This window comes from Pongo pygmaeus, chromosome 3 (genome assembly GCF_028885625.2).
Source record: "Pongo pygmaeus isolate AG05252 chromosome 3, NHGRI_mPonPyg2-v2.0_pri, whole genome shotgun sequence".
Taxonomy (NCBI): domain Eukaryota; kingdom Metazoa; phylum Chordata; class Mammalia; order Primates; family Hominidae; genus Pongo; species Pongo pygmaeus.
The window spans coordinates 125,259,728-125,287,666 of NC_072376.2; the positions used below are offsets into that span (position 1 = coordinate 125,259,728).

A 27,939-nucleotide genomic window follows, 5' to 3' on the forward strand; every position below is an offset into this window, starting at 1 on the left:
ATAAAAGGACAGAAAATACAAATGAGTGATTAAGAGACTAGGAGAAAAGAAGGTAGGAGAAAAGAAGGTCCAACATCATCTAGTGGGGGTTTCAGAGGGAGAAAAAGAGTACAAAGAAGAGAGAATTCTCTGAGTCAAGCAAAGAATATGAATCAAGGAGGGAATGATCAACTATGTCAGATGCTGCTGACAGATAAGTCAGATGAAAACTGTGAACTAAATTGTTGAATTTAGCAATGTGGAGTTCACTGGTGACCTTAATATTAGCAGATATAGTTGAGTGCTGCAGCTGAAAGCCTGAACAGAAAGGAGTATTAGTTTTCTGTTGCTGCATATCTCAAACTTAGCAGCTTCAACCAACATACGTTTTATTATCTCACTGCTTCTTTGGATCAGGAGTCTGGGCACAGCTTAGCTGGTCCTCAGCTCAGAGGCTTACAGGCTGCAATCAAGGTGTTGGTTAAACTGTGTTCTCATCTGGAGGCTTGACAAGAGAAGACTAAACTTTCAAGTTCACCAGGTTGTTGGAGAGTTCATCTAAATAGAAATATATATATATTATATTGAAATACTGATTGTGTTTTTCCCTAGTAAATTTATTACAGTGGATTTCATTTTCTTCTTTGTCATTTGTTTCCCAAATTTTCTGTAATAAGCTTGCATTACTTATCTCAAAAAGTAATATTTAATAAGAAATTCAAATGATTCTCTTTTCCAGTAAAAGTCCACATTATTAGATCAGCATGTACAGCTTTCTTCCTTAGCCCATCAATACTCCTAGTCTTGCAATTTATGCTCTAGAAACACTTAACTACTTATGGTTTCAGTTTATAGTTCATCCTGCCACCTCCCACACCACAATACGATGCTTTATCACTTAGTAACTGTTTTCATGCTGTTTTTATACCTACCAGAACAATCACACCCCATGTCTTCTCATCCTTGAAGACTCACCTCATCCAACACCTCCTTCAAGAAATCTTCCCTGACAGCCTTTATTCCCTTTCCCTCCCCACCACAACCCAGGTAAGCTACCCCTCCTTTAATGTTTTAAAATAACTGCAACTGTCATTTCACAGTTATTATAGAAGCTAATATACAATTGTATCACATTATCTACTGTAGTTAAATTATAATTATCTTGTGTATTATTTATCTATTGCTGCATGACAAATTAACCCCAAAACATAGAGGATTAAAATAACATTTATTAATTCCTATAGTTTCTATAGATCAGAAAAGGGTGGGGAGCGGTGGCTTAACTGGGTAGTTCTGACTCAGTCTCTCTTAAGCTGACAGTCAGGATGTCAGCTGCAGCTCCAGTCCTCTGAAGGCTTCCCCAGGACTGGGGAATCTGCTCCCAAGCTCTCTCATATAGCTGTTGGCAAGGAGACCTCTTCCTTGTTGGCCGTGGGTCAGAAGCTTCTGTTCCTCACAATGTGGCCTGTCCATAGAACAACATGGCAGTGGGAAAAATCGAAGGGAGAGAGAGGTGGAAGCCACAAAGTCTTTTATAACCTAATCTTGCCTCCAAAGTAACATATCATCACATTTGTACTCTTTTGGTCACTGGTCACACAGACCAACCCTTGTACAATGTGGGAGGGCACCTTGGAAATTCATGCCCAAAAGGGCATGAATACCAGCAGGTGGGGATCACCGAGGGCACCTTGGAGATGGCTCTATCTCACCAGCCTGACTGAACTGGGCCTTGTGCCTCTTGGTACTCCCTAGCCCTGGTTTATTATAGTTTTGCATAATAATATGAAATACCAATAAGAATTATTTGCATCTTAAATGATCAATAAGGGCTGATTAGCTTACTAACTCTTGCTACATAGGATGAGAAGCAATAAGAAAAGAATGTCTGAGCTCTCCAGGCTTCAGAAAACCATTCTACAACAAGGAAGGGTGTGGGCAGATAAGTGGATGGATGGAAGAATTAAAAGTTGGAAAGAAAAAAAAATAGTATTTTCTCAGTCCTTCCTCTAATTTATCAAGAAACTTATTTTGCTTCCTTGTGTTTAAACTTTTCTGATTTTTCTCCCTCCATTCTTTAATATTTATCTCATAGCAAACTGGATATTGAAAATTTTTCAAGTAATTCTTAGGAAAACTTCAATATTTTTCTAAGTTGAACTAAGAAATTGACTTTTATTTTAATCTTTTGCTTGTGGAGTGAGTTGAGTTTTGAAATAACAACATTTAAAAAGCAAAGTTTTAGGAGTTGAGTTCAACTTAAGGAGACAATCTTTGTTTCTTCAGATATCAGAAATGTCAGGCTTTTGTTACTGACTTTTAGCAGTGCTATTATTTTGAAGATGATATTTGTTCTGTGTGGTTTTAATATACAGATGTCCTCTGCCTGAACAGTTCAGTAGAAACTAGGTGTAAAGTACAAGAAGCAAGCAAGAGAGGGTGAGAGAAAAAAAAAATAAATCTCTTTATTATGGTGCATAAACCTTCAGTGTGAGGGAGCTTTGCAGCTGCACAAGGAGAAAAATGCATTCAAAAATATAATGCAAGTGTGAATAATCCTTTCTCGAATGCTGCTTGCAGACTGCTCCAGCTTTGTCAGGTGAACTTGAACCGGGCCATCAGATTTGCCCCCATTCCCATTGCACACTCTGTCTATCACCCCAGGGCATTCACCATCTTGACTGTTGTTTAAAGAGAACAAGCAATCCATCATTGAGCCAGGGAGTCACTTTCTCATAGAAAAGTAAAATCAGCATGTGACACTACTCAGCCCTAGTGTTTTGCAGATTAAAATGATACATGGCGACTCACGTGTTACTAGGAGGATTAAGTCGGTTATCTTGTTCCATTGCCCAGACAAAAGAATTCCCCTCAAGCAGTAAGTGGGAGCTTTACAGAAGCTAAAATCGTTGGGCTCAACTATACAGTGGTAAGACAGAGAATTTAACAAGAGAACAGGAAAAAAAATGTTATTTTACATCTAAGCACATTTTTTATTCCCTGCAGGAGATAGTACAAAGAAGAATCCACCCCAAAAGGGGAGCTGTGAAATCTTTGTACAAGTCTCTGCTGTTTGAGATGCCAATTTTATTACTAGAGATGGACACACAATGTATTGTCTGACTGCCTCTACAATTGATTTAAATATGGTGAAATAAATGAGCAGCCGTTGGCCCTAGGGCTGTTAGCTTCATAAGAGTAGGTTACAAATCCTGCAGCTACAGTATCAAGTTATTAACACTGTTATTCCATTGTGTGATCTACATAGTAATAAAATTTTAAGCGAATCTCATATAGAAATGAGCTCACAATGAAAGGCTGGGATACAGCCTTTAATTTACGAAGCTGAGGCAAATATCATGTTACAGAAAATATTTTTATATAATTGAATCTGTAACTGTGTTATGTTCATTTTCAAAAGTAATGTTCAAAAAGAAAAGATAAATATAAATATCATAGTATTTAATTTTAGATTAAATAAATGTATAAAGTTTTGCCATTCAGACCTTACACTGGAAGTGACACAGGTTAAAGAGAAAGAATTGTTTTTGAGTTGGTTTTTTTGTTGTTGTTTGTTTGTTTGTTTTTTAGGTTCCCATGCATTTCAGGCAACACTGTTGTTAGAAAATTCTTCACTATTTATTTTTTACTCATACTTTGCCACACCAAGTTCTTTCTTAAAGTACAAACCATTTTTCTAGCCAAAAGGATTGCATATCAAAGAACGCCTTATTTCTTTACTTTTAACTAAATTTTCAAACATTACGTATCTTAATCAGCTGTACGTTCTCCGAGTATGCTGTAAAAATAAGAGACAACACTGGAATATCTGTTTTCTCTGCGAAGGACACACACCAGATTTAACCTTCTTTTTCTACACAAATCACAAAAAGGAGAGAGACTGCTGGAACACTTTTGTTAGACATTTGACATGGTCTCTCCCAATAACAGAAGGACCCACAGCGACTGGCTTTGAAGGGCTATGTTCCCAACATGATTTCAATAGGGAACATTCTCTCTGGACTGAGCACCTGGATCATGGGTAGTGTTCCCTTGGGCAGGACAGCAGTCACTGAGCCACCTGCATCAGAGGATGGGAGATGAGGGACAGGATCCTCTGGCTAGCTGTACCCTTCCCCAGCCTCTGGGGCACACTCGTGCAGAGGAGCCAGGCCAGGCCAGGCCAGCACACAAGCATCTGAGTGGCTGGCCCCTTTGCCCCACTATAGACAAGTTAGCAGGATCCTTCCATGGGTATAGATAAAGAATAAGAGCAATGGACCCTGGAAGTCTTTGAAATATGCCATGTGCCAAGACTCAAAACTATAAATTGTTCTGCCAAAAGCATCTGAAAATGTCAAAGTCCTAGGATGTTGAGCCAAGTATTAAGGAAGATGATCTGAGATGGAGCTGGATATTAGAGAGAGCTCCACTATTCAGCATGATCTTGATAACCTGCCACAGAATCGACCTGACTTCATCCCCTACTGCCTTGTTTCCTCCCTCCATCCCTGTGGCACGGTCTGCATTGTCTAAGCTGATCTGAAACATCCACTCAACAAAAAGCTATCCCTAAGCATCTTTAGACAACCTATAAAAGTGAATTAAACTTGGCATCTCTAAAACTCTGCATTGCCAAGTATCAACTTTTATTACACTCAACTCTTGGTTATGAGAGGGGAGGAGGGAAATGCAAAGAATCACAAATCAGACTATTGTTTAAGATGCATCCTATTTAGGCCAATAACAAATTTTTATTGCTAGTTAGTGGCTACGTAGTAGTTGATGATTGGGAAACAGACAGCTCCAAATTGTTCCAGATGCCAAGAGAAGGCCAGACTTTGTCATCAATAACTTAAAAATTAGATTGAGATACAGCTCCAGATGCATTAATCGCATTGGTCCTTTGGCATTTGTCAACTGCTTTACCTTCTTGTGCTAAAAATGCCATGGTCAGAACATCCACCAACAACAGTGTAGCTCAAATGCTAAAAAGATGACTAAAAAATATACTTTAGGAAAGTTATTGTTTTATAAATTGTAACAATCATTCCAGTTATCGAGAAAATATTGTTTCCAGGAAGCATTTTATAAGTTGGCACAACCGACCCATGGAATGGCCAGGAGGCAGTAGAAACATTTCTAAGTGATTTATTGATTTACTGTAATGTTTTCCATTGGAAAGATTAATGATATATCCCACTTTGCTGAAAATTACTCCTCTTTTGCTCCTGCAAAATAATCCTAGAGTTATTTTCTCTTTCAGACCCCAACAAAATTATGTTTCTTACAAAAAGACTGAGAGAGCTACAGGCATCTAACTCTAAACTCAAAGTGTGATCTTTAAAGAAATACACTCACTTTTTTTTTTTTTTTGAGAAACTGTTTAAAAATCCAGACTGTGAAAGGCTGCTTCTCAGTGAGAAAGGTCACTCTGAGTGCAGTGTCCACAACATTAACGAGAAAGGACCCTTGTCATCACTCTCAGCATGGGAGACAGAAGAAACAAATGAAAAGACACACCCAAAAGATGGTTTCTAGAACAGGCCACTTGGATAATAGATGAGACACTGTGCTCGTGGATCACATGGGCCTCCAGAGGCTTTGTTCCCACTGTGTATTATGGTATGCTGGGTGGCTTCACGATGACAAAACTACGGGAACTTCAGGGTCTCAACCAGACCGCCATCCCAAAGTAATGAAAATGTTGTCTAACTTCAAAGTTTAAGAATACTTCCTTAGTAACATGTTTCCAGTTTTAACGTTGTATTTTCTTGATCACACTTCTTTCCCATGCAATCTTTTAGGGGAATAAATCAAGTGAAATATTTTTGTCCTACGATGGCCACACAATATTCCTCCCTGTTATGTAGCTGTTGGTGAGAAGGATTTCGGTAAGCAGAACGAGCTTTGTTCTTGCCACAGCAAAGAAAGAGTTAAATTCTAGACCCAGCTAATTCCCTGCCAGCAGGGATGTGGAGGAAAGAGTGGGTGCTCGCTTTTCTCCCCATATTACCCAAATGCCTCTTTTATGCCCCATCCCCATCTTCTACACTCTCCTCTTTCTCGCTTTCTGAGGAGAAAAAATTGAAATTTAGAAACAAAGAATTCTGACACTCTGAAGTAATTCACGGGGCTTCACTCACTTTTAGGTCTTTCCTTTTCAGGGTGATAGTTTTTAAACCCAGCTGGTGATTAGGTCCTCTCTAGTTCTACCACAGTCACTCTCCCTAGGCCTCCTTGAAGGGGAGTGTCTGGTGAAATCAGACAGGAATAGTCCCAGCTCTGCTGCTCACTAGCAGAGTGGCACTGAGCAAGTTGCCTGGCCTCTTTACAGCCTTGGAGTGCCCATATGTAAAACAAGTATAAAAATCTCTACCTGGGTTTTGCTGTGAGGATTAGAGGTAATGCCTATGAAGGACTTAGCACAGTGGCTGGCACTCTTTGGTGTTCAAAGATAGGGTTTTTGTCTCTACTAAAAATACAAAAATTAGCCGGATGTGGTGGCACATGCCTGTAATTCCAGCTACTTCAGGGGCTGAGGCAGGAGAATCGCTTGAACCTGGGAGACGGAGGTTGCAGTGAGCCAAGATCACACCACTGCACTCCAGCCTGGACAACAGAGCGAGACTTCATCTCAAACAAAACCAAACAAAGATAGGGTTTTATTGTCATTATTACCCCAGCTGTTTTTCCGGTGTAGTCGACGAATTCATTTATTCAGTCCCACTCTCACCAACTGTGGCGGCCAAGATTAGTTAACTGCATGTGAACCCAGAATCTCCCCCAGACAGAAGGAGCAAACTTGGACCTAGGGAGAAGCCATTTCTGATCAGGGTAGGGAGTGGGAAGTGCAAATAATAACAGTAACAATAACAATTATAATAGATTATGTTTATGTGGTTATTTACTGGTGCTTATACATCATTATTATATCACCCTGAAATATTCTTTAAATTGCTGGTTTTGTAAGTCGAAATAGTCTAATATTGGTAAATTCATCTGGCTTGACCTAAATAATACTCAAACATCATTCTCTCATTCCATATCTCTCCAAACAACTCATCTCCAGGTAGTCCCATATCCTCCCAGCCATATGTGACTGCAATTCCCCAGATATGATGTGACTTCCCACAGATGTCTTCCAAAGCCCTTCCCTGTACCTGGTATATTCATTCCTACATTCCCCGGAAAATTCTATCCTCCATCCCCTGGGAAACTATTACTTGTCCTTCAAGTGTCATCTCCCCAGGAAGACCTTCTCTGACTCTTCTACTACTCCCCTCTAGTAACACAAACACACACAGACACACACACAGGCTCCATTACACCATCACAGACCTTTACGGTAGGACCTCAATTGCACAGTAATTACTTGTTTATGTCTCTGCCTCCCCCCATTAGATTATGAGCACGTGAAAGCAGAGATTGTTAGTTCATTTTGGCAGCCCCAGTGCCTAGCGTGGCACTTGGTTGTTAATAAGGCCTTGCTGAATGAAAGAATTAAATCATTAAAAATCGCAAGATTAATTAAGAGTGTGGTTTTATGATTGACCCATTGTGGCATAACTCTTAGTGTAATACAGTATTTAACATTGTGCCTTGAATATAGCACGTGTTCCATAAATGTTTGTGAACTGAATGAATGAAGGATGGCAGGTGAAAAATCTCTTAATTAGATCCAGAGGGTCCTCTTTATTTGTACAATCCAAATAAGAAAGGCGTTCTCAGACACTGAAAGAAGCTATGCTGACATCTTTGTCTTACAAAAGACTCATCTGAATGATAATGAGTGTGGAAAATGGATTAGCTCCTGGGTGGACAGGGTTTTTTTTGTTGTTGTTTGTTTGTTATTTGCTTTTGGTTTTTGTCTCAGTGAAAAAGTAAAAATGCTTGAGTGCTCCATCACTTAGGGAGATTCAGCCCATCTTCTTTTCCATGATTTTTATTTTAGTGCTTATTTAATTAAGAAAATTAAACCATTTTTGTGGTACATGAATAAAATTGGTGAAAAATAATGGTTACCAGTATTTTATTATTGTTGATTTTTATCGCTATTATATATCTGTAAACCATATAATGCTGGAGAAATTGATTGCCATCTGTTCTTAGACTCTAGGAATAGGGCATCATTATCTCCAGGAGTACTCTACTACTATGTGACCCAAATGTACTGGTAATCCAATTTTTTAAGATCAGTAAATGTTTTTAACCTATATTATATGTATTATTACATGATATTCTTCAGATAAAGCATGCATTACTTTTAAAACAAGTGATAAAGAGGGCCTAATTTACTGGTTCTGGCTCAGAAACCAGGTGTTTTAAGTGCATTGAGTTTCATGAATTAAAGAGTGTGGTTCCTCCTTTATCCAGAGCAGCTAAGGATTATTGAGACTCCAAGATTAAAGGCACATCATGAAACTAAAACAGGCATTTAAACTTCCTGTGCCAAAATGCTGCCTTTGTTTCCCATTTCTTTCCTGATTAATCTCAGCATCATTCTTCATTACTACTACCCAAAGGTTAAAAGACGATTAATAGTATCAACTTCAAAAGTTTTGTGAGAATTAGAGCGCATGTAACCTTGCTAGGACGGTGCTTGGCACAGAGTAAATGTTTCATCAATGGTTGTTGTTGCTATTTTTTTATCATTATTTATTCACCATATTTTCATCCTTTAAACCAAAGCAGAGTTAGAGTTAGCAATATTAGTTGCGTTTTCCACTTGAGCTAAGGTTAATTCCTAGATGAATGCCGGTTGCTTTAATTCTCACTGATAGAATCTGCTTTCTGTATCGTTAACCTCAACACTTGAGTATTCAAGTTTTGTTTCATAGTGTTGCCTCCATGCTTGTGATGCTCCATGCTTGTGATCGGTCTCTGCTATAAGTCTACTCAACATCATTAACCTTGCATCCTGATTATGACAATGTGGTTTTCCAAACGTATTTGATTCTGATGACACATGGTCACAAAATTATTTACATTAAGGGTTGCAGCCTCACACAGCTCCAGAGAGTCCCATTCACTTGAAATCAACATGCATTAGTCATCTATTGCTGCCTAATAAATCATCACAAATTTAGCAGCTTAAAACAATGCCTGTTCATTATCTCACATTTCTATAGGTCAGAAATCCTGGATGGTATGACTGGGACCTCAGCTCATGGTATCACAGGCCTAAAAGCAATCTGTCAGCTGGCTGTGTTCTCTTCTGGAGCTTGGGATCATCTTTCAATCTCATTCCTGATGTTGGTAAAATTCAGTTCCTTGTGATTGTAGAACTGAGGTGGCTGTTTCCTTGTTGGCTGTTAGCTGGGTTTGCTCTCAGCTACTTGTAGCCACTCTGGTCCTTGTATGGAACCCCTCCAGCATCAAGGCCAACAACAGCACACTAAATCCTACTCACACTTCAAATTTCTCTGACTTCTCCTGCTTCCAGTCATAGAAAACTTTCTGCTTTAAAAGGGGTCAACTAATTGAGTCAGGCCCACCTGGATAATCCTCATATTTTAAAGTTAATGGACATGTAATCCTAGCACTTTGGGAGGCTGAGACGGGCAGATCACTTGAGGTCAGGAGTTCAAGCCCAGCCTTGGCAACATGGTGAAACCTCGTCTCCACTAGAAATACAAAAATTAGCCAGGAGTGGTGGCTCGTGCCTGTAATCCCTGCTACTTGAGAGGCTAAGGCATGAGAATCACTTGAACCCAGGAGGCAGAGGTTGCAGTGAGCTGAGATCGCACTACTGCACTCCAGCCTGGGCAACAAAGAGAGACTCTGTCTTAATTAATTAATACTTATTAATTAATTAATTAAGTTAACTGACTTGGGACTTTACAGCAGTGCCTGTATTACTGTTTGAACAACCAACAGATAAGAATCTTGGGGGAGGGCATCTTTAGAGTGTTGCCTACCACATAATGTGAGTTCAGTGTGCTCCTGGTTCTGAGATGCTGGGTTTCACATACATTTTAAGGTTTTTAGATGCAAGGAACACAGGCTTGTTTAAGGAAAGTTAAATAGTATACACATGATACAAGAAGTGGTCTCACAGTTCTGAGTCCAGTGGGGGCGGTGGGAGCGATGACAGTCTGAAATGGTAGGAGCAGTTGTGTGAAGATGGAGTTTCCTGGAGGAAATGACAATTACCTGACGATCACAGGGCCTTCACACTCCTTCCTGTCAGGGGCTGAGACATTCCATACACCAAGCCTGGGTGACGAGGAATTTGAAATCCCACCTATCTCTTTGGATTCTGATCCCTCATTGGCTGTCTCAGATGTGGTTGACCCTTTGATAACCTGGCAGACCCTTCCTCTTCACAAGATGGCAGTGCTTCAGCCCAGTATGGGGTCCAGACATTGGACATGCTCTGTAGGCATGACCCATGGCTTGATGGAGCAAGGCAGGGGCTCCTCAGTGGAGACTTGATCATGGACTTGAACCACTCTATAGGAACTCAATATAGTGCCAACCCACCTGTTACAATTGATGTACTAATGATAGCCATGACATCTGACTTGATGGGGCATAGCCAGTTGACCACCATTGATCAGTCAGAACTGAGTTTCCAACTGGGTTTGAGCTTAGGGGGTGGCACCATCCTGCCACCTGCCCAGTCACCTGAAGATCATCTTTCAACCACCCCTTCACCTACTAGTTCACTTCACGAGGTTGGTACTGAGGATTTCCGGAGGCAAATTTCCAGCCAGAAGACAGTGGTGGTGGAAGCAGGGAAAAAGCAGAAAGTCCCAAAGAAGAGAAAAAAGAAAGATCCTAATGAACCTCAGAAACCAGTTTCAGCATATGCTTTATTCTTTGATGATACACAGGCTGCCATCAAGGGACAGAATCCTATTGCCACTTTTGGTGAGGTTTCAAAAATTGTGGCCTCCATGTGGGATAGTCTTGGAGAGGAGCAAAAACAGATATATAAGAGGAAAACTGAGGCTGCCAAGAAAGAGTATCTGAAGGCACTGGCTGCTTACAAAGACAACCAGGAGTGTCAGGCCACTGTGAAAACAGCGGAATTGGATCCAGCACCACCATCACAAACTCCTTCTCCAACTCCTATGGCTACTGTTGACCCAGCATCTCCAGCACCAGCTTCAACAGAGCCCCCTGCCCTGTCCCCATCCATTGTTGTTAACTCCACCCTTTCACCCTATTTGGCAAACCAGGCATCTTCAGTAGCTGGGGGTCAGCCCAATATCACCAAGTTGGTTATTACCAAACAAACGTTGCCCTCTTCCATTACTATGTCTCAAGGAGGGATGGTTACTGCTATCCCAGCCACAGTAGTGACCTCCTGGGGGCTCCAACTAGGCCAAACCAGTACAGCTACTATCCAGCCCAGTCAACAAGCCCAGATTGTCACTCGGTCAGTGTTGCAGGCAGCAGCAGCAGCTGCTGCTGTTGCTTCTATGCAACTGCCTCCACCCCGACTACAGCCTCCTCCAGTATAACAGATGCCACGCCCCCGACTCAGCAGCAAGTTACCATTCTGCAGCAGCCTCCTCCACTCCAGGCCATGAAACAGCCTCCACCTCAGAAAGTTCGAATCAATTTACGGCAACAGCTACCTCCTCTGCAGATCAGGAGTGTGCCTCCACTCACTTTGAAAATGCAGACTACCTTAGTCCCACCAACTGTGGAAAGTAGTCCTGAGCAGCCTATGAGCAATAGCCCTGAGGCCCATACAGTGGAGGCAACTTCTCCTGAGACTATCTGTGAGATGATCACAGATGTAGTTCCTGAGGTTGAGTCTTCTTCTCAGATGGATGTTGAATTGGTGAGTGGGTCTCCTGTGGCACTGTCACCCCAGCCTCGATGTGTGATTGTCTGGTTGTGAGAATCCTCCTATTGTGAGTAAGGACTGGGACAATGAATGCTGCAGCAATGAGTGTGTGGTGAAGCACTGCAGGGATGTATTCTTGGCCTGGGTAGCCTCTAGAAATTCAAACACAGTGGTGTTTGTGAAATAGTCCTTCCTGTTCTCCAAGCCAGTGAAGAGTTATCTACTGGGAACATGTCCAAGCGCCTGTTTTTGAAACACAAGCTGGGCTTCTGGTAGTGCCTGATGACAACCCATGATGGCCATTCATGTTTCCCCCCTTTTCTCCCTTCAGCAGAGGCCAGGCTATGAAGCAGGGCCACTGAACTTGCTGTAATCTGGAGATGCTTTTTACACAACCACAAGCAGAAATACCAGTGGTAATAGCAGAGGAACGGGTGAAGGGAGTATGGGCAAGCAAAGTATAGAGATGGTAGGAGTGGTGGTGGAGTTGAAGAAACTTGTTTGTATAATTGTCATAGGACTTGCCTAAAATATTATTAAAATGACGGGAGTGTACTCAGCTTTGAGCCTGGGGGGGAAAAGAAAAGAAGTGGTCTCATATGAAAATCCAAGACCAGAAACAAACATGGAACCTCACAGCAGGAGCTAGTGAATCCTTGCTCTGGTGATTTGCCATTAACAAAATTTATGCAGTCTCCTTGATTGTATTCTTTCTATATTTCAAGTTTAAATTTCTAGAGTTCTGCTTTCATTTAGGATGTAAAACATCATAAGAGAAACGGCTCTCACCCTAGCAACTGGAAAAAGACAGAAAACCCACAAACTTTTCATGAGCCCACTGAAGAGCTAAGGTTACAGGGCAACCAAATAAATTAAATTCCAAAGAATTGCAAGCCCCTTCAATGAGAGAGAGGACATGCAAACTCTTTTGCCATTGGCAGAGCATAGAAAAAAGAGATGACCACCATACAAGCCAGTTAAAAGATATCAGCTGAAAGTTTAGTAGATTCTTAAAAGTCAATTGTGGACTAAAGTATCAGCTTGAAATAACTGACAGTCCAAGACACAAGAGGATTTTGCCCTAATTTACTAGCTCATTTTCACTGCCCTCCACTAGAGGCTCATGAGAAAATCTAGAGATGAATAGGCATGCAGGAGGTCATCAGTGGTACAGCCATAGAGAAAATTTTCAGTTGCCCCTGGGGAAGAGATATGAACTCTACCCAGCTACACGGCTCCTTCTGTCACTGAAAGAAAAAGCCTGAAACTACTGGAGATAAGGCAAGAATTCTGTTGCTTCTAGTTGATGACTAGAAGCAAAGGCCCTCTGGCCCTGGGAAAAAGCAGGGAAAACTCTTGGACTCAGGATCCTGCACTGGTGTAAGGAGAAGTGCGCTACTTCTGGGAACAGGCAGGAAACTGTTTTCTATCCATGGCCCAATGACCCACAGATCAGAGTTCAACAGACACTGGGAGAAAGGATAGTCAAGAAACACTGATGAGGCTTCATTTCTGAGACGCAGGCATGCAAGTCTGCCTAAAATTGAAACTATGTTAGGAAAATAAAAATTCCCTCTTCCCATGATAAACCCAGTCCACAATAGCAAGCAATAGTATTTTACCACTGAAGAAGGATAAAGAACATGGAAACAGACTCCCCCACCACCACCGTGGTACGGATATGAAAGGAGCAAAGAAAGCTGAGGATAGAGCAGGAACGATGAGAAAAACAAAACAAAACAAAAATGAAAACCTCCACTATCCCAGGCCTGCCCCACTCTAAGCACAAAGAAGCATCAGCCCACCACTGAAGAAATTCAGAGCTAGCACTGCAATGAAGATAATGAGAGCAACAATAAAGCCCAAACCCAGTGTATGTCTGCCTACGCTAACTCAATGCCCAACATAACAGCCAAGCAAAAGAAAATGCATGTTCTTTTCCAGGTGTAAATATTGTTTGTCTCAGCTTCTATCATTCTTCCACAAAGGATGTCCAACATTCACTCAAATAATAGGAGACTTTAAGAGCATGCAAAAACAACCCATTGTCAAGAGATAAAGCAATTGACAGAACCAGACTCAGAGATGACCCAGATGTTGAGCGTATCAGACAGAGATTTTAAAATCACACTGATTCATTTTGAAATTTAATAGAAAATGTGTACAGTATGCATGAACAGACAGGGAGTTCAGTAAAGACACAGAAACTATTTTTAAAAGAGTCAAATGGGAATGCTTGAAATAAATAAACACACATATACACATAATACCAACAGTGAAGACTTCACTATATGTGCTTATCAGTAGGCTGAACACAGCTGAGAGAAGAATTGGTGAATTTGAAAATAGATCAGTACAAGGCAGAAAACTAACAAAGATATTCAGGGCCTGAACTCTACATTTGACCTAATGGGCCTAACAGACATCTATAGAACTTTCCAACTAAAAACAACAGAATATACATTCTTCTCATCTGCACATGGCACATGCTGTAAAATTGACCACATAATCGCCATAAAACAACCCTCAGCAAACTAAAACAAAAAACCAAAATCATGCCAAACACACTCTTAGAACATAGTACAAAAAAAAATAGAAATTAATTCTAAGAAAATAACTCAAAACTGTACAATTATATGGAAATTAACTGATCTTCTACTGAATGACTTTTGGGTAAACAATGAAATTAAGGCAGAAATCATTAAATTCTTTGAAAGTAATTAGAACAACGATACAACATACCAGAATCTCTGGGATACAGCTAAAGCGGTGTTAAGAGAGAAGTTAATAGCACTAAACACCCACATCAAAAAGTTATGAAGATATGAAATTAACAACCTAACATCATACCTAGAGAAACTAGAGAAACATGAGTAAACCAACTCCAAAGCTAGCAGAAGGCAAGAAGTAACCAAAATGAGAGCTGAACTGAAGGAAATTGAGATGTGAAAAATCATACAAAAGATCAATGAATCCAGGGGTTTATTTGAAAGGATAAATAAGATTCACAGACCACTAGCTAGACTAATAAAGAAAAAAGAGACGCGATCCAAATAAACACAATCAGAAATGAAAAAGGGGACATTACCGCTGACCCCACAGAAATACAAAAAAAAAGTTCAGAAACTACTATGAACACCTCTATGCACACAAACTAGAAAACCTAGAAGAAATGGATAAATTCCTGGAAACATACAACCTCCCAAGATTAAACCAGGAAAAAATTGAATCCCTGGACAGACCAATAATAAGTTCCAAAATTGAATCAGAAATAAAAGGCCTACCAACAAGAAAAAGCCCAGAACCACATGAATTCATACCCAAATTTTACCAGATGTATAAAGAAGAGCATATACTGTTCCTACTGAAACTATTCCAAAAAATTAAGGAGGGGGGATTCCTTCCTAACTCATTCTCTGAAATGAGCATCATCCTGATACCAAAACCAGGCAGAGACACAACAGCAAAAAAGAAAACTTCAGGCCAATACCCTTGATGAACATACATGCAAAAATCCTCAACAAAATACCAGCAAACTGAATGCAGCACCAGATCAAAACCTAAGCCATCACAATCAAGTAGGGTTTATCCCTGGGATGCAAGCTTTGTTTAATGTATGTAAATCAATAAATATGATTCATTTCATAAGCAGAACTAAAAACAAAAATTACATGATTATCTCAATCAATGCAGAAAAGCCTTTCAATAAAATTCAACATCCCTTCAAGTTAAAAACCCTCAACAAACTAGGCATTGAAGGAACATACCTCAAAATAGTAAAAGCTATCTATGGCAAACCCACAGCCAATATCATACTGAATGGGTAAAAGCTAAAATCATTCCTCTTGAGAACTGGAATGAGACAATGATACAAGGATGCCCACTCGCACCACTCCTATTTAACATAGTGTGTCCGGAATTGGTGGGTTCTTGGTCTCACTGACTTCAAGAATGAAGCCGTGGACCCTCACGGTGAGTGTTACAGCTCTTAAGGTGGCGCATCTGGAGTTTGTTCCTTCTGATGTTCGGATGTTCCTTCTGGTGGGTTCATGGTCTCGCTGGCTCAGGAGTGAAGCTGCAGACCTTCGCGGTGAGTGTTACAGCTCTTAAGGTGGCGCGTCTGGAGTTATTCATTCCTCCCGGTGGGCTCGTGGTCTCGCTGGCTTCAGGAGTGAAGCTGCAGACCTTTGCGGTGAGTGTTACAGCTCATAAAAGCAGCGTGGACCCAAAGAGTGAACAGTAGCAAGATTTATTGCAAAGAGTGCAAGAACAAAGCTTCCACAGTGTGGAAGGGGACCCGAGTGGGTTGCCAATGCTGGCTCAGGCAGCCTGCTTTTATTCTCTTATCTGGCCCCACCCACATCCTGCTGATTGGTAGAGCCCAGTGGCCTGTTTTGACAGGGCGCTGATCGGTGTGTTTACAATCCCTGAGCTGGATACAAAGGTTCTGTAAGTCCCCATCAGATTAGTTAGATACAGAGTTTGGACACACAGGTTCTCCAAGGCCCCACTAGAGCAGCTAGATACAGAGTGTCAATTGGTGCACTCACAAACCTTGAGCTAAACACAGGGTGCTGACTGGTGTGTTCACAAACCTTAAGCTAGATACAGAGTGCCGATTGGTGTGTTTACAATCCCTGAGCTAGACATAGAGGTTCTCCAAGGCCCCACCAGAGCAGCTAGATACAGAGTGTCAATTGGTGTACTCACAAACCCTGAGCTAGACACAGGGTGCTGATTGGTGTGTTTACAATCCCTGAGCTAGACATAAAGGTTCTCCAAGGCCCCACCAGAGCAGCTAGATACAGTGTCGATTGGTGCACTCACAAACCTTGAGCTAAACACAAGGTGCTGATTGGTGTGTTCACAAACCTTGAGCTAGATACAGAGTGCTTGCAATCCCTGAGCTAGATATAAAGACTCTCCACATCCTCACCAGACTCAGGAGCCCAGCTGGTTTCACCTAGTGGATCCCACACCAGGGCGGCAGGTGGAGCTGCCTGACAGTCCCATGCCATGCGCTCGCACTCCTCAGCCCTTGGGTGGTAGATGGGAGTGGGCTCCATGGAGCAGGGGGCGGTGCTCGTCGGGGAGGCTTAGGCTGCACAGGAACCCACAGAGGCAAAGGCTCAGGCATGGCGGGCTGCAGTCCCGGGCCTGCCCTGCAGGAAGGCAGCTAAGGCCCGGCGAGAAATCGAGCGCAGCGCCGGTGGGCTGGCACTGCTGGGGGACCCAGTACATCCTCTGCAGCCGCTGGCCAGGGTGCTAAGTCCCTCATTGCCCGGGGCTGGCAGGGCCTGCTGGCTGCTCTGAGTGCGGGGCCCACCAAGCCCATGCCCACCCAGAACTCCAGCTGGCCCGGAAGCGCCACACACAACCCCGGTTCCTGCTCGCGCCTCTCCCTCCACACCTCCCTGCAAGCTAAGGGAGTGGGCTCCAGCCTTGGCCAGCCCAGAAAGGGGCTCCCACAGTGCAGCAGTGGGCTGAAGGTCTCCTCAAGTGCCGCCAAAGTGGTAGCCCAGGCAGAGGAGGTGCCGAGAGAGCAAGGGCTGTGAGGACTGCCAGCACGCTGTCACCTCTCAATAGTACTAGAAGTCCTAGCCAAAGTAATCTGGCAAAAGAAAGAAAAAGAAGGCATCCAAATAGAAAGAGAGGAAGTCAAAAAAAATCTGTGTTTGGAGATGATACGCTTCTATACATAGAAAATCCCATCGTCTGTGCCCAAATGCTCCTAGATCTAATAAACAACTTCAGCAAAGTTTCAGGATACAAAATCAATATACAAAAATCTGTAGTATTTTATACACCAACAATGTCCAAGATGAGAGATGAATCAGTAACACAATCCCATCCACAATAGCCACAGAAAGAATGAAATACCTAGGAATACAGCTAACCAGGGAGGTCAAAGATCTCTACAACAAGAATTACAAAACACTGCTCAAAGAAATCAGAGAAGACACAAACAAATGGAAAAATATTCCATGGTCGTGGATAGGAAGACTCAATATTGTTAAAATGGCAATATTGCCCAAAGCAATTTACAGATTCAATGCTATTCCCGTCAAACTACTAGGGACATTCTTGACATAACTGGAAAAAACTATTTTAAAATTCATGTGGAACCAAAAGAGAGCTCAAATAGCCAAGGCAATTCTAAACAAAAAGAAAAAGGGTGGAGGCATCACATTACCTGCCTTCAAACTATACTACAAGGCTACAGTAACCAAAACAGCATGGTACTGATATAAAAACAGACACATAGAACAATGGAATAGAAAAGAAAACCTAGAAATAAGGCTGCACCCCTACAACCATTTGGTCTTCAACAAAGTTTACAAAAACAAGCAATGAAGAAAAATTACTGATATCTGTATCCCCACCCAAATCTGGCTCTGTATCCCCACCCAAATCTCACTTTGAATTGCAATAATCCCCACGTGTCAAGGGCAGGACAGGTGGAGATAATTGAATCATGAGGTGGTTTCCCTCATGCTGTTCTCCTGATAGTGACTGAGTTCTCACAAGATCTGATGGTTTTATAAGGGGCTTCGCCCTTTGCTGTGCACTCATTCTCTCTCTGGCTGCCCTGTGAAGAGGTGCCTTCTGCCATGATTGTAAGTTTCCTGAGGCCTCCCCAGCCATGCTGAACCATGAGTCAATTAAACCTCTTTTCTTTGTAAATTACCTAGTTTCAAGTATGTCTTTATTAACAGCATGAGAAAAAACTAATACAACTCCCAATTCAATGAATGATGCTGAGACAACTTGTTAGCCATATGCAGAAGGTTGAAGCTGGACCCCTTTCTTACACCATACAAAATTCAACTCAAGATGGATTAAAGACTTAAATGTAAAACCTAAAACTATTTAAAAAAAGAAAAAACCTGCTAGATAACCTAGAAAATACCATTCTGGACATCAGCCTTGGCAAAGATTTCATGACAAAGACTCTAAAAGTAACTGCAACAAAAACAAAAAATTACAAATGGGACCAAATCAAACTAAAGAGCTTTGGCACAGCAAAAGAAACTATCAATGGAGTAAACAGCCTACAAAGTGGAAGAATATATTTGCAAACTATGCTTCTGATAAAGGTCTAATATCCAAAATCTATAAGGAACTTAAACAAATTTACCAGTTGTTAAAAAAACAAACAACCCTGTTAAAAAAACAAGCAACCCTATTAAAAAATGGGCAAGGGACATGAACAGACACTTTTCAAAATAAGACATACATGTGGTCAACAAACATATAAAAAAATGCTCAACATCACTAATCGTTAGAGAAATGTAAATCAAAACCACAATGAGATACTGTTAGATGGTGTAAGATACCAGTCACAATAGTTATTATTAAAAAGTAAAAAAACATGACAGATGCTGGAAAGGTTCCAGAGAAAGGGGAATGTTTATACACTGCTGGTGGGAATGTAAGTCGGTTCAGCCGTTGAGAAAAGCAGTGTGGTAATTTCTCAAAGATCTTAAAAAGAAGTACCATTTGAACCAGAAATTCCATTACTGGGTATATACCCCCCAAAAATATAAATTGTTCTACCATAAAGACACGTGTACATATATACTCTTCCCATATATGTTCACAATACGTATATATGTTCATATATATATATGTTCACATGTACATATATGTTCATCGCAGTACTGCTCACAATAGCAAAGACATGAAGCCAACTTGGGTGCCCATCAGTGGTGGATTAGATAAAGAAATACATATATACCATGGAATACCATACAGCCATAAAAAGGAATGAGATCATGTTCTTTGCAGCTACATGGATGCAGCTGGAGGCCATGATCCCAGGTGAACTAATGCAGGAAGAGAAAACCAAATACCCCATATTCTCACTCCTAAGTGAGAGCTAAACATTGAGTACACATGGATACACAGAAGAGAACAACAGACATGGGGCCTACTTGAGGGTGGAAGGTGGGAGGAGGGATTACCTATTGGATACTATGCCTATTACCTGGCTGATGAAATAATCTATACACTAAACCCCTGCGACATGCAACTTATTTATATAACAAACCTGCACACATATCTCTGAACCTAAAATAAGTTTTTTTAAATGAATATGACCTTAGGATGGCTTTTTTATTATACTTTAAATTCTAGGATACATATGTTAGGATGGCTTTTACAACACAAAAGAATATACTCATTTTGTCCAAACATGGTAGTATTTTAATGACATGTTGAGCATTTTTATTTTGTTCATTTTTTATTAATTCTTCTTAGCATTAGAAAGAGTCTTTCATTTTTTTCCTTTATTTTGTTCACCAGTCTATATATTTTTTAATTTCTTGTATTGCTTTCCATTTCTCAACTGAAAAGTAACTACCATGGAAATGAAATTATATCTGCTCTGTACAAGGTTGTAATCCTTATACAGAGGATGAAAGTTATAGTTCTTGGTATATGTTAGGTGCTCACTAAATATTTGTCAAATAAAAAATAGATCAGTAAATGTTATTTAAACTGGAATGTAAAGAGCCAAAAGAGTTTTAAAAAAGAATAAGAGCTGCCAAAAGCTGCATAGCAATATTAAAATAACTAAACATATGTAATTGGATTACCAGAAGAAGAAAAGATAGAGAATGAAGCAGAGGAAATATTTAAAGAGATAAATTCTGAGAATTTTCCAAAATTAACAAAAGACAAAAATTCACAGATCTAACAAACATAGAAAATCTCCCCAAAATATAAATATCAAAAGAAGCCACACCTAGACATATCATAGTCAAACTGCTGAAACCAAATATTAAGACAAAATCTTCACAGTAGCCATGCATGGAAACAGGGTAGCGTGGAGGAGATATAACTTACAGAGGAAAAAAGACAAAAATTACAAAAGACCTCTTGTCAGCAACTATAAATTAGGAGACAACGGCATGATTTAAAGCATGAGGTGGGTGGAGGGGAGGGAGAGTTAACTGAATGTATTAGGGTTCCCTAGAGGGACAGAACTAAATTATATATATATATATCCAATGCTGTGTGGAAACCATGTATATATATATATACACATATACACACACATATATATGTACACATATATATATACACACACACACACACACACACATAAAAGGGAGTTTCTTAAGTATTAACTTACATGATTACAAGGTCCCACAACAGGCCGTCTGCAAGCTGAGGAGCAAGGGGAGCCAGTCTCAAAACTGAAGAACTTGGGGTCCAATGTTTGAGGGCAGGAAGCATCCAACATGGGAGAAAGATGCGGGCTGGGAGACTAGGCCAGTCTCTCCTTTTCACATTTTTCTGCCTGCTTTATATTCACTGGCAGCTGATTAGATTGTGCCCACCAGATTAAGGGTGAATCTGCTTTCCCCAACCCACTGACTTTAATGTTAGTCTCTTTTGGTAACACCCTCACAGACACACCCAGGATCAATACTTTGTATCCTTCAATCCAAAGAAGTTGACACTCAGTATTAACCATCACAAGTCCACCCCTTGTCAACTTGAACCCATACACATCTCCTGAGATCATACATAATCTTCAAATAAAGACAGGAAATACAACAATCCTTCATACAACCAGAAACGTACCACTCCCCAAACCAAATACTATTACATAAGGTTAACAATACTTAAATGCTGATATGAAATCAGTAAATCTTATGTCACATGATAAAGGAAAAAGAAACAAAATACGGATTTTTTTTAGTACACACATATACATGCACAAACATGTTTTTGGCAAAAGAAGGAGTAAATACTCATGACAATTACAGTCCCTATTTCTGCAGCTGGTCACATGGTCATAGCTGGTATTGATGATAACCTTCTTCTACTGCCCATTCTGTATTCCCTTTGCTTTCAGCAAGCACCTCAGCAGGTTGCAGTTTTTTTCCTGGTGGAATGACCCAAACCTTCATTCCTGAGGGGTCTGGGCCATTTGTAGTCCTGCCTGGATTGGGCTGTTGTAGTTTCCCATTGACCTTAATCACAGGGCATAGTAATACTAAGAGATGCCCTAGTGGATCTCCTGCATCCATGCCTCCTCTTCCTTACCTCCATTGTGGAATAGTAGACTGATTTCATCTTGATAGTCCTCATCAATTACCGCAGCCAACACTGTAACTCTCTTCTTAGCCTGTTGACTTAAAGGTAGGAGGAGACCAAAGTGTCCAGGTGGCAATCTTAACTTCCAGCTTAATGGAATTGTTGTTATGTCTCCTGGTGGCAGGATTCCTCCCTCTGGAAGTAAGACCTCTAGGCCAGCAGAACATAATGTCACGGGAACAGGAAGCAAAAATTTTGCTAGTGGATCACTAGGGGTTTTGCTGAGTGGTGCCACTTTCACTTCCACTCCTTGATTCCTGTACCCATGAATTCTGGCTATGGGAGAAACAGTACCATATATTGGACACTGATTCAGAGCATACATGGCCTTCTGGAGAACTTTGCCCCAGCCCTGTAAAGTACTGTCACCTAGTAGGCATTGTAACTGTGACTTCAAAAGGCCATTCCACCATTCTATCAATCCAGCTGCTTCATGATGATGGGGAACGTGATAAGACCAGTGAATTCCATGAGCATGAGCCCACTGCCACACTGCTTTAGCCATAAAGTGAGTGCCTTGGTCAGAGGCAATGCTGTATGGAATACCATGATGGTGGATAAGGCATTCTATGAGTCCATGGATGGTAGTCTTGGCAGAAGCATTGTGTTCAGGATAGGCAAACCCATATCCAGGGTAAGTGTCTATCCCAGTGAGGACAAACCTCTTCCCTTTCTGTGATGGGAGAGGTCCAATATAATCAACCTGCCGCCAGATAGATGGCTGATCACCCTGAGGAATGGTGCCATATCAAGGCTCAGTGTTGGTCTCTGCTGCTGGCAAATTGGGCACTCAGCAGTGGCTGTAGCCAAGTCAGCCTTAGTGAGTGGAAGCCCATGTTGCTGAGCCCATGCATAACCTCCATCCCTGCCACCATGGCCACTTTGTTCATGGGCCCATTGGGCAATGACAGGGGTGACTGGGGAAAGAGGCTAAGTGGTGTCCACAGAACGGGTCATCCTATCCACTTGATTATTAAAATCCTCCTCTGCTGAGGTCACCTGTTGGTAAGCATTCACATGGGATAAAAATATCTTCGCAGTTTTTGACCACTCAGAAAGGTCCATCCATGTACCTCTTCCCCAAATTTCTTTGTCATCAATTTTTTAATCATGCTTCTTCCAAGTCTCTGACCATCCAGCCAAACCATTGGCTACAGCCCATGAATCAGTATATTATTGTACATCTAGCCATTTCTCCTTCCATGCAAAGTGCACAACCAGGTGCACTGCTCGAAGCTCCACCCACTGGGAAGATTTCCCTTCACTGCTGTCCTCCATGGATGTCCTAGAATGAGGCTGTAATGCTGCAGCTGTCCACTTTCAGGTGTTACCTGCATATCGTGCAGAACCATCTGTGAAGCAGGCCCTAGTCTTCTCTTTCTCTGTCAAATGATCATAGGGAACTCACCATGAGGCCATTGGTCCAGGGTGGGGAAGAGAAGGCAGGAGTGGAGACCACAGGCATTTGAGCCACTTCCTCATGTAACTTACTTGTGCCTTCAGGATCTGCTCAAGCCCGATCATGTATATACTACTTCCATTTGATGATGGAATGCTGCTGTGCACAACCCACTTTATGGCTAGATGGGTCAGAAAGCATCCAGTTCATGATAGGCAGTTCAGGTTGCATGGTGTCTTGATGACTCATAGTCAAATGTTCGGTTTTCACCAAAGCCCAGTAACAGGCCAAAGCTGTCTCTCAAAAGGAGAGTAGTTATCTGCAGAAGATGGCAGGGCCTTGCTCCAAAATCCTAGAGGCCTCCACTGCGGTTCACCTATGGGTCCTACCAAAGGCTCCAAACAGCATCCCTATCTGCCACTGCCACCTCAAGCGCCATTGGATCTGCTGGGTTGTATGGCCCAAGTGGCAGAGCAGCTTGCACAGCAACCTGGACCTGTTGCAGAGCCTTCTCTTGTTCTGGACCCCACTCAAAACTGGCAGCCTTTTGGGTTGCTCAATAAATGGGTTGGAGTAACACATCCAAATGAAAAATGCGTTGCCTCCAAAATCCAAATAGGCCCACTAGGCATTGTGCCTCTTTCTTGGTTGTATGAGGTCCAAATGCAGCAACTTATCCTTCATCTTAGAAAGAATATTTTGACAGGCCCACACCAATGGACCCCACAATACTGGACCCCCTTTTTATTGAGGTAGAAGTTTCCTGAATTTTAGTCGGATTTATTTCCCATCTTCTGACATGCAATGTCTCACCAATAAGTCCAGTGTATTTGCTACTTCTTGCTCACTGGATCCAATCAGCATAATGTCATCAATGTAAAGAACTAGAGTGATATCTTGTGGAAGCAAAAAGTAATCAAGGTCTCTCTGAATAAAATTATGACAGAAAGCAGGAGAGTTGATATACCCCTGAGGTAGGACAGTAAAGGTATATTGCTGGCCTTGCCAGCTGAAGGCAAATTGTTTCTGGTGGACCTTATGGACAGAAATGGAGAAAAAGGCATTTGCCAAGTCAGTGGCTGCATACCAGGTGCCAGGAGATGTGTTAATTTGCTCAAGCAATGAAACCACATCTGGTACAGCAGCTGCAATTGGAATTGCCTCTTGGTTAAGCTTATGATAATCCACTGTCATTCTCCAAGATCCATCTGTCTTCTGCACAGGCCAAATGGGAGAGTTGAACAGGAATGTGGTGGGAATCATGACCCCTGCATCTTTCAAGTCCTTGATAGTGGCGCTAATTTCCACAGTCCCTCCAGGGATGCAATATTGGTTTTGATTTACTATTTTTCTAGGTAGAGGCAGCTTTAGTGGCCTCCATTTGGCCTTTTCCACCATAATAGCCCTCACCCTACCAGTCAGGGAGCCAATGTGGGGATTCTGCCAGCTGTTAAGAATGTCTATGCCAATTTTGCATTCTGGCAGTGGGGTTATGACCACAGGATGAGTCCAGGCATCCACTGGACCCACAGTAAGTTGGACCTGAACTAGAACTCTATTAATTACCTGACCTCCATAAGCCCCTACTTTAACTGGAGGACCACAGTGATGATTTGGATGACTTTATACATAGTACCTTTGACCATATGTGGAGAACCAAAGAACATATTGAAGCTGGTTGGCTTCTTCTAAGTTCAGTGGACAAAGTGATAAAAGAAAATTATGAACTCAGGGATTCTGTCTCCTGGCTTCAGAAGCAGATACTGAGACTCAAATCTACTAAGGTTGCCCTGAGTGAGAGTCTTACCTCCTGTAGAGAAAGAGCTGAAATTGTAGAAAAACAGACGCAAGCTCTTATCATTCGAATGGCTGACTTTTGTATAATAAACGTGTATCCTTTGCTTTTACTAAATTAAATTATTAGTTCTAATAGCTTTTTGTAGATTCTTTAAAATTTTACATACAGATAATCATGTTTTCAGTGAATTAGTTTCACTTCTTTTTTCCAGTCTTTAGCCCTTTATTTATATTAGGTTGGTGCAAAAGTAAATGCAGTTATTGCCATTACTTTTAATTACTCTTAATGGCAAAACCTGCAATTAGTTTTGCACCATCCTAATATTTCTTGCTGTATAGCACTGGCTAGGAACTCCAATACAACACTGAATAGAAGTGATGAGAGAAAACATCCCTGCTTTATTCCAAATCTTAGAGGGAAATCATACAGTCTTTCACCACTAACTATAATAACTGTAGTTTTTTTATAGATACCCTTTATCTGATTGCCAAAATAATTTTCTTCTACTCCTCGTTTGCCGGGAACATTTATAATGAATTAATGTTGACTTTTACCAAATTATTATTTAATGCCCATTGTGATCAAATGAATTTTCTTTTTTAGTTTGTTAATATGATTAATTACATTAGTTAATATTTAAATGTTGAACCAACTTTGCACTCTTGGAATAAAACTTATTTTGTCTTGAAGATTTTATATATGTATTATTGGATTCAATTTATGAAAATCTTGGTAAGCTGTTTTCAGTCAATATTTAACGGAAGTATTTGTCCTTTTATTTATTTAATTATCTATTTGATAAATGCAATACATTAAAAACTAACTCTTTAATAACTGTTTCTTTTATTTTAATGCCTTTGCCTGCTTTTGTTATCAGAATAATCCTAGCCTCTGTAGTTACCAAAACAGTATGATACTGATATTAGTGTAGGCACATAGACCAATGGAACGGAATAGAGAACCCAGAAATAAAGTCAAATATGTACAGCCAACTAATCTTCAACAAAGCATACAAAAACATAAATTGGGGAATGGACATCCTATTTAACAAATGTTACTGGGAAAACTGGCAAGCCACATGAAGAAAAATGAAACTGGATCCCTACCTCTTGCCTTATCTAAAAATCAACTCAAGATGGATCAAAGACTTAAATATAAGACCTGAAGCTATCAAAATTCTAGAAGACAACATTGAAAAAATTCTTCTAGACATCAGCCTAGGGAAAGACTTCATGACTAAGACCCCAAAAGCAAATGTGACAAAAATAAAAATAAATAAATAAGACCTAATGAAACTAAAAAGCTTCTCTACAGCAAGAGAAATAATCGGCAGAGTAAACAGACAACCCACAGAATGGGAGAAAATATTTGTAAACTATGCATCTAACAAAGGACTTATATCCAGAATCTATAAGAAACTCAAACAAATCAGCAAGTAAAAACAAATAATCCCATTAAAAAGTGGGCAAAGGACATAATTAGGCATTTCTCAAAAGAAAATATACAAATGGCCAACAAGCATATGAAAAAAATGCTTAATAGCACTAATCATCAGAGAAATTCAAATTAAAATAACAATGAGATACCACCTTACTCCTGCAAGAATGGCCATTACTGAAAAGCAAAAAAAGCAATAGATGTTGGCATGGATATGGGAAAAAGGGAAAGTTTATACAGTTCTGAGAAGAATGTAAATTAGTACAACCTCTATAGAGAACACTACGGAGATTCCCTAAAGAACTAAAAGTAGAACTACCATTTGACAGCAATCCCACTACTGGGTATCCAGCCAAAGGAAAAGAAGTAATTATATGAAAAAGATACTTGCACACATATGTTTATAGCAACACAATTCACAATTGCAAAGATGTGGAACCACCCTAAATGCCCATCAACTAAAGAGTGAATAAATAAAATGTAGTATATATATACACACCGTGAAATACTACTCAGCCATTAAAAGAAATGAAATAATGTCTCTTGCAGCAACTTAGACGGTGCTGGAGGCCATTAATCTAAGTGAAGTAACACAGGAGTGAAAAACCAAAACAATATTTCTCACTTATAAGTGGGAGCTAAGCTATGAGTATGCAAAGGCATACAGAGTGATATAATAGATTTCAGAGACTCAGAAGGCAGAAGGTGGGGGGCTAGGGATAAAAAACTACACACTAGGTACAATGTACACTACTCGAGTGATGTGCTCTAAAATCTCAGAATTTACTACTGTGTAATTTATCCATGTAACAAAAAATCCACTTGTATCTCAAAATCTATTAAAGTTAAAAAAGTTGCCAGGCACGGTGGCTCATGCCTGTAATCCCAGCACTTTGGGAGGCCAAGGAGGGTGGATCACCTGAGGTCAGGAGTTTAAGACCAGCCTGGCCAACATGGTGAAACCCCGTCTCTACTAAAAATACAAAAATTAGCTAGGTGTGGTGGTGGGTGCCTGTAATCACAGCTACTCAGGAGGCTGAGGCAGGAGAATCTTTTGAACCCGGGAGGTGAAGGTTGCCCTTCCTCTTGGGATCTATGAATAGCAAAGTATCATTTCAATGGCAATCACCTCCTAATTTGTTAGAGTCAACACACCAGGACAATAATAAAATCTATGCCTTAAAACAACGTATAACTATGTTAATATAGCCACTTCAAATTTCTTTTGATTGTGTCCACAGACCACATTTTTTTCTACCTTTTTACTTTTATTACTTTTTTCTTTATATTCAAAGTAGGCAGCGTGCAGTTGGATTTTGCTTTTTTATCTAATATGACAATTTCTGCCTTTTAACTGAACTATTTAGATCATTTACATTTACTGGAATTGACAATAAAGTTGTATTTAAATCTACC

At 40.7% G+C, this 27,939-nt stretch overlaps 1 protein-coding gene and 1 pseudogene across 9 annotated transcripts in view; both read left to right on the forward strand.

Annotated features, from left to right (window-relative positions):
- ALPK1 (alpha kinase 1) overlaps positions 1–27,939 on the forward strand; it is a 218,997-nt gene that overhangs the window by 154,111 nt on the left and 36,947 nt on the right. For 2 of the 9 annotated variants that reach the window (XR_008502301.2, XR_010126095.1), the window contains 2 exons: positions 915–1,026; positions 9,111–27,935. Coding sequence is in view for 2 of the 9 variants with exons in the window: in XM_063663991.1 (XP_063520061.1) it covers positions 915–916 (2 nt within the window). In the remaining 7 variants the exon portion in view is untranslated. Of the gene's footprint in view, positions 1–914; positions 7,998–9,110; positions 27,936–27,939 lie in introns of those variants that run through there. The other 7 variants (XR_010126093.1, XR_010126094.1, XM_063663991.1 and 4 more) reach the window with 5 other exon arrangements.
- LOC129035720 (TOX high mobility group box family member 4-like) lies at positions 10,105–11,969 on the forward strand (annotated as a pseudogene).